General features: G+C 54.0%; 1 protein-coding gene across 1 annotated transcript; it reads left to right on the forward strand.

The window, feature by feature from the left end:
• Nucleotides 1–1,280: 1,280 nt before the first annotated feature.
• On the forward strand, nucleotides 1,281–4,793 carry LOC102435597 (phosphofurin acidic cluster sorting protein 2-like). The gene is made up of 5 exons (XM_023746053.1): nucleotides 1,281–1,849; nucleotides 2,007–2,008; nucleotides 2,410–2,592; nucleotides 2,674–2,793; nucleotides 3,283–4,793. The coding sequence occupies exons 1-5, from the start codon at nucleotides 1,296–1,298 to the stop codon at nucleotides 4,791–4,793; spliced, it is 2,370 nt and encodes a 789-aa protein (XP_023601821.1). The 5' UTR covers nucleotides 1,281–1,295.
• Nucleotides 4,794–6,867: the final 2,074 nt, after the last annotated feature.

The following is a 6,867-nucleotide window of genomic DNA, read 5'->3' on the forward strand; positions in this document are numbered from 1 at the left end:
GGATTTCCCCTTCATCTTCTGAGCTGAACAAGTTCAGCCCTCACTTGTACAGCTAAGGTGTTTACCCAGACTCTCAAAAGGCAAATCCTATAGAAAAGCCAGGGGTAAAAACCAGTCCCATTTTCCCTCCTCTCTCTCCTTAGCCTGGAATCTATCAACTGGTAACCTTTGTTCCACCAAGAGTATTACAAAATATGGCTCACATAAAGTCAGCAGCACAAGCAAGGGAAGGTCCTGAGTGCAAGAGACAAGTCTCACAAGTTCACCGGACAGGCAGGGAACTGGTGCATCAATGGACCCTTTGCTGGATGCCAGCACCAGGTGTAGGTCTGCAGGGTGGTGCTGGGTGAGATTTTCTGGGATCCTGCTGTGTTGTGCCAAGTAAATGTCAATGTAAGAAGCATTCAAAACTGTGAACAATTGTTGAGATTTTATCTGAGCCAAATGGTCATTTGCCTTGAATCAAAATCTCAATGGATTGAAATAATGCTCTGGAGAATGGCAGTTTTCACCTTATTTTAGATATTACAATCAGAAGTGGAGATGTATTGGGTTGCATGAAATCCATTGGTGATAGATTGGATTAAAAGTACAATGACAGACACCTACTTCTTTCCCATAGGGGGATATAGGATAGAACAGCCAACAATGAACTCAATAACAATGAGGGGATTTGTGGTCTCCACAGAGCACAGAGTGTCCAAAAAAAGAAAAATTCCTTTGACATTCCAAAGCTATGTTCTTGTAGATTCCAAAGGACAGTAGAAAGTCTCCGTTAAGGTAAAGAATGACCTTTTTTAGAGAAGATTCCTGCCTAGGTTCCAGTGACCCACCATAAACAGCTTTTAGTTAAAAAGTTTTACCTTCAGAACATCCTTTGTGATAACTTTAGGTCTCTGAGTTTAAAAGACCACCACCCAGGCCTTCCCTGCCTAATCACAGGTTAGCGAGTGGCCACTTTTTGTGTGGTCGCAATCTCCTTCGATCACTCATGCCCCACTTCTTGCCACCAATCATGTCCCTCCTCTGTCCCACCACAGGAGGAAAAACCATCAACCCTGAGTAGGAAAAGGACCGGTAGGGTGCCAGCAGCTGCAGCTTCCTCACGAACTGTGGGCCCGGCCAGCACGTCCACGGTGCTCAAAACACAGGTCCCCCAGAACCTGTTTGCCACCTGGGAGTTGGACTGCTCCAGCCCCAGCTGCGTGCCCAGGTGGTGTAGTCTCACTTTAAAGAAACTAGTGATCGTCAAGAAGCTGGCCAAGGACCTCAACTCCGTGGTAATTTCCGTGAAGATGCGGGACTCCAAGGGCATCCTGAGGTCCCAAGAGATTGTGCTGCCCCGCGGTAGACCAGTGCAGACCAACCTGGCACTGACCTTCTCCCTGCAGTACAACCACTTCCTCAAGGGAGAAGGGAACAAGCTACTGATCATGCTGGAGCAGAGGAAGTGCTCTAAGAACAGAAATGTCCTGGGCTACGAGACACTGGCCACTGGTGCCATCCATATGGCTGACGTCATGCAGCGAAACCCCAAGTGTGGCCAGATGGTGAGCCTCTGCCGCAGCATCAAGGAACCCTCCACTACTGTGGCCGAGATCTGGATCTCCTCCCTGTGCAGTCAGCCCATCAAACACAAGGACAGTGCCATGCAGGTCAGCCCTAAGGCCAAGTCGGGGGGTAACTACCAGGGGCAGGATGAGTGCTCCTTTTCTGAGCTGCAGCCCAGCTGCAGGGGAAAGCACAGACAGGACCTGCACAAGGATGACTTGGAGAAGGGGAAGCCAAAGAAGCAGCGGCAATCAATACGAGGGAACTTGAAACAGAAAGTCCTGGCGCTGTTTCACAGGTCCAAAGGGTCAGAGAGGGACCTTCGGTCTGACATGAGGGGGAAACGCAGGAAAAGTGACCCATCCATGGAGGAGGATGAGAGCGTCCTCAGCATCCCCAGGCCCAAGCTCAGGCCATACTTCGATGGCCTGTCAGACTCCAGTTTGCAAACAGAGATGTGGGGCAGCCCCAGTGACAGGACCCAAACAGAGCCTCTGAGTCTGCCCCACACGCCTGAGAATTCCTGGGCCCGGGGAGGCAAGCAGCCAAGTGAGAGGGACAATGAATTTGTGGCCCACAGCACACCCACCAGCAAGGTGGACAAGATCCAGATCTCCTCCCTGTCCAGGCCACCCATCCACCATGAGGACAGCGCCAGGCAAGCCAGTCCCAAGGCTGAGTCCTCGGACAACTACACTGAGTGCAAGTGTGAGAGCTTCTTCTCACAGCTGGAGGCCAGCTACCATACCGCTGACCAGGAGGAGGATGACGTTGATGAGGGGAATCTCATATTCACAAGGAGCACCCTGACCAGGCAACAGAACTACCACCAGAAAGTCCTGTTATGGCTGCACACAGTCCAAGTGTCGGAGGAGGTCCTGGACCCTGAGCAGGACCATGGGGAGCATGTCCCGGAGGTGGAGGAGGACCTGGACCTCCTGTATGACATGCTGCAGAACCCCAGTGACAGTGGCCCAGACACTGAGGACGATGGCAGCGTCCTCAGCACCCTCAAACCTAGGCTCAGGCCATACTTTGAAGGCCTGTTTAGCGGCCCAGACGTGAAGGACAATCACAGTGTCCTCAGCAGCCCCAATCCCAACCTCAGGCCACACATGGAAGGCCTGTCAGACTCCAGCTTGCAGATGGAGATGTGGGGCCTGCACAGCGCCAGGATCCAAAAGGAGCCTCTGAGTCTGGCCCACCTGCCTGAGAATACGAGGGCCCCGGGAGGCAAGCAGCCAAGCCACAGTGATTCCAAACTTGTGGCCTACAGCACACCCACCACTAAGATTCGAATGGCCTCCCTGTCCCGCCAGCCTATTGATGATGAGGCCACTGACATGCAGGTCAGCACCAAGGCCCAAACCTCGCATAACGACTTCGCCGGCACATCTGAGAGCTGCTTCTTGGAGCAGGCGGCCAGCTACAATGCCATCCACAGGCAGTCCCAGGAGGACAAAGGGAATGTGATAGTAAGAAGGAGGGGCATGACCAGGCAAGAGAATTACCAACAGAAAGCCGTGGCATCTATGCTCATGGCCCAAGTGTCAGAGAAGGTCGTATCCTCAGAACAGGCCCTTGTGAGGCATGTCCCCAAAGTGGAGAAGGCTCTGGACCGTCGGTATGATATTGTGCTGAGCTCTAGTGACAGTAGCCTCGACATGGAGGAGGATATCAGTGTCCCCAGCACCCCAAAGCCCAAACTCAGGCGATACTTTGACAGCATGTCAAGTGATAGTGGCTCTGACTCAATGGCCCACAGAATTCGCTCCCCTGGGAAGCAGCTGGCACAGCTGGAGGACAACCGGGAGGCAGGGTCCTCCGCGCAGCATTGGTTCACCAAGAAGCTGCCATCCATAGCGCGCTTCACCAAGTCTCTAGTCATGCCCTCCAGCAGGTCCAAGAGGAAGCAGGCTGGCCGCCGGGGCTGCGACACAGCCCTGAATGAGTGGGTCAACAGACTGGACAACGAGAGCCCAGACCCACAGAGCCAGCGGCAGATCCCCACGAAGCCCGTGTGTGACCAGCTCCACGACATCCTCATTTCCCAGGACAAGATGCCCGAGAACATCATCCTGGTCAACACCTGCGACTGGCAGGGCCAGTTACTTTCGGACATCCTGCAGGGGCACACGCTGCCCGTGGTGTGCACTTGCTCCACAGATGACGTCCAGGAGGCCTTCAGCATCATCGTGTCACAGATGCAGAGATACTGCAACTGCAATTCCCAGGCCCTGACGCCCTTGAAGATGGCCGTGGCAGGGGCACAGCCCTACTTCAACGCTGTGCTGCGGGTCTTTGTGGAGCAGCTGTCCCAGCAGCCACCCCAATGGCTAGAATACATGCGCTTCCTGGTCATCCCGCTGGGTTCCCACCCCTTGGCCAGCTACCTGGGCTCCATGGATTGCCGCTACAACAACCTCTTCCAGGACCTGTACTGGCGGGACATGTTCAACAACCTGGAGTCCCAGAACACCTTGCAGGACAAACAGGACGTTGTGTTGAGAATCTCTGAGTACGTTGCGGGGGCCAACTGTGTCTACCTGCTGCCCATCGCAGAGGCCATGCTCATGTCGAAGCAGCAGCGCCCCAATGAGAAGTCCTCACAGAAGCTCATCCCCTTTGTTGGGGCAGTGAAGGTTGGAAGAGTGGAACCATCTGCAGCCATGTTAGGAGACTCAGATGATGTGGTCCCCTCATGCTCCAGTGAGCTTCTGTCCCCTACCGGGAAGGCCTCACCCAACACACTCTCCCCCCCGTCAATGAGTGGGGGCCTGTCCTCCACCAGCCAGAGTGTCCATGCAGAGATGATGGAGCTGCAGGTCGATTACTGGACAGCAGCCCAGCCAATAGATACGAAGGGAGTAGCAGAGAAAAAACACCTACCTACCAGCAAAAACACACTCAAGTGCTTCTTCCAGTCTGTCCAGGTCAGCAGGCTGCCCCGCAGTGGTGAGGGCACAGCAACACCTGCCATGGCCATGAAAGTGGTCACCAAGGAGAGGAAAAAGAAGGCGCCCATGAAAACCAAGGACGAGGATGTGGAGTGCAAAAGCCAGTGCATCCAGGGCATTGGTCGCCTGGTTTGCAAGGCCAAGCACCAGCAGAGTATGCTGCCGGTCGTCATCGATGGCGTGGAGTGGAATGACGTGGCGTTTTTCCAGTTGGCAGCCCAGTGGTCCTCCCACGTCAAGCACTTCCCCATCTGCATCTTCGCACACAACAATCCCACCTTCTAGCTCTGCCCCTCCCCCTGCCCTTCACTCTGCCTTGGCCAAGCCCATAAGGACCCAGCTGCTTTTCTGTGAACAGTTCCGTTTACTATAGACACAGACCCTGGAAACCCATAAAGAAACCATTTTGAGTTCCAATGTGCTCACAGCCTGGAACCGAAGGGGGTTGCCCCTCACTGGGAGCTCCTCAATGATCTGTTCAGTAACCACAACGCTCTGGCGGGTGGGAGTCAGGAGGGCAGTGTTGAGCTGGAGCATCATGGAAGGTGTGTTTTGGCCTCAGGATGCCCAACATTCTCAGTGAGAAGGGTTCTGGCCTTAAAGACTTGCCCTTCCTGGAAGCCAGGACTCTGCTTCCCTGGGAGACAGCTCCAACCTGTGCTCAGACTCAGAGCTCGGCAGACAGAAGTCAAGGGCAAGCCTCTGATTGCAGCATTCTGAGCACAACATGGAGGCCAGTCAGCCCAGCCAACTGCGAAACAGCTGCCAACCAGCCAACTGGTCCAGCACCACCTACTCAGGGTTACCAGTGAACTTCAGCCTCACAGGCAGAAAGAAAAAAGACCTGTATGGTGCACACTCGCCAGACAAAGTGGTCGATTACCTGAGAAGGGAACCCACCTTCGTTCCTGTCTGTTACTACAGAACATTTGCTACCACCCAACAGCTGTGGGACCAATTATTTACCAGGTGAGCCCCTCCCCACCAGAGCACATGGCCACATGGCCACCTGTTGGCTGTTTGCCTTCAGGTCACTGCAACTCCCTGAGTGTTTGTTCCTCTGAAACCTCGGTGAACCCGGGAGCAGGCACCTAGGGTTCTTGTAGCGACTTGCTGGGGTCCTCCCTGCTAAGTGTTCTCTGGGAGCCTAGACAGTGGAGAGGTCTGCTGGAGGGGCGATGATTGAACCAAGTGGTCATTTTCTCTCCCTGTTGAAGAAGCCACTGCCAAATTTGTGATTCTCTTTCGGGCCTTAGGTTTAGCTCTTTTCTAATATTACAAAGAAATTGGTGTTACTATTAGGGGTCTCTGTCCCAGGTGAATCCAGACTAGAGATGCCAGGGGTGAGCAGTGGGGCCCAGGGTCACCCAGCAATCTGAGATGGGGCTGGTTTGGGCTCATTCAATCAGCGCATATATTAGAAGCTCTGCCAGGTACAGAAATGTTTCTAGGCACTGACCATAAGCCAGTGCTCAGAGCAGACACCAAGCCTGCACTCCAGAGCTTCCTTCTGGTCGGGAGCGATTCAGTCACACTAGGCTGCACAGGCTCGTAGTGTCCACAGGACACCTGATGTGACGTCCTCCTGGCCTCCACTACCTATGGCTGCATCTTCGCGTATTGTGAAGAGGATGGTAGACCTCTGTTCAGCAGAAAACGTGAGTCAGTTTTGGATCAGATCCATGAGGGGAGTATGGGGACTGTGAATTCAAGATGCTGGCAAAACCCTGGATCCCACTCATGGTGGCATTTCTGCAAGAGGGCAGAGGTCTGATGGCTTCCCTTAGAAAAAAGGACACGAGTCAGAGAGCTGTGCAAGTGGATATGGATGGTGTGGGCAAGTGGGGAGGTCAGTGGACAGAGAGCCCCTCAGACAATTCATAGCCTTCCGCTCCTAATCCCACCCAGTCTGCACCCCTATCCCGGCACCTTGCTCCCTAATCTGGTAGAACCTCCTCAGTGGCAGCTTGGTGTACCCCGCCCTGTGGGAGTTGAGTTTCAGTGGGAGGCAAAGAACCACACAGGACAGCTAGTGAATTAGGCAGCATGTAGGTGCAGGAGCCAAAGTTGGAGGTGATAGGAAGGCCCTGGGGTTCGTTTGTTTGTTCATTGGTCAGTATTCCTGAAGCACCTACTCTGTGCCAATGAGTGACATGAACAGGGTGGACACCAGCCCTCTCAGTTCTAATGGGAGGGAATGGGGACACTGAGAGAGCATGTCAGGTTCCCCTGAAGAAGGGCACAGGTGGTTAACTCATTGATCCAGAGCTGTCAGGTGGGAGGGCTTTCTGCCAACCATTCCTGGGTGACCAGGCTCATCTCTGCCAGGACTGCCAGACTGAAGGTGGACGAGGAGGAG

Source organism: Myotis lucifugus, unplaced genomic scaffold (genome assembly GCF_000147115.1).
Source record: "Myotis lucifugus unplaced genomic scaffold, Myoluc2.0 scaffold_623, whole genome shotgun sequence".
NCBI lineage: Eukaryota > Metazoa > Chordata > Mammalia > Chiroptera > Vespertilionidae > Myotis > Myotis lucifugus.

Coding starts and splice junctions, on each gene's coding strand:
- LOC102435597 (XM_023746053.1), top strand. CDS start 1,296: ATGCGGGACTCCAAGGGCATCCTGAGGTCCCAAGAGATTGTGCTGCCC. Junction 2,593..2,673: donor GCTCAGGCCATACTTTGAAG/GCCTGTTTAGCG, acceptor CACACATGGAAG/GCCTGTCAGACTCCAGCTTG. Junction 2,794..3,282: donor GGCCCCGGGAGGCAAGCAGC/CAAGCCACAGTG, acceptor TTGACAGCATGT/CAAGTGATAGTGGCTCTGAC.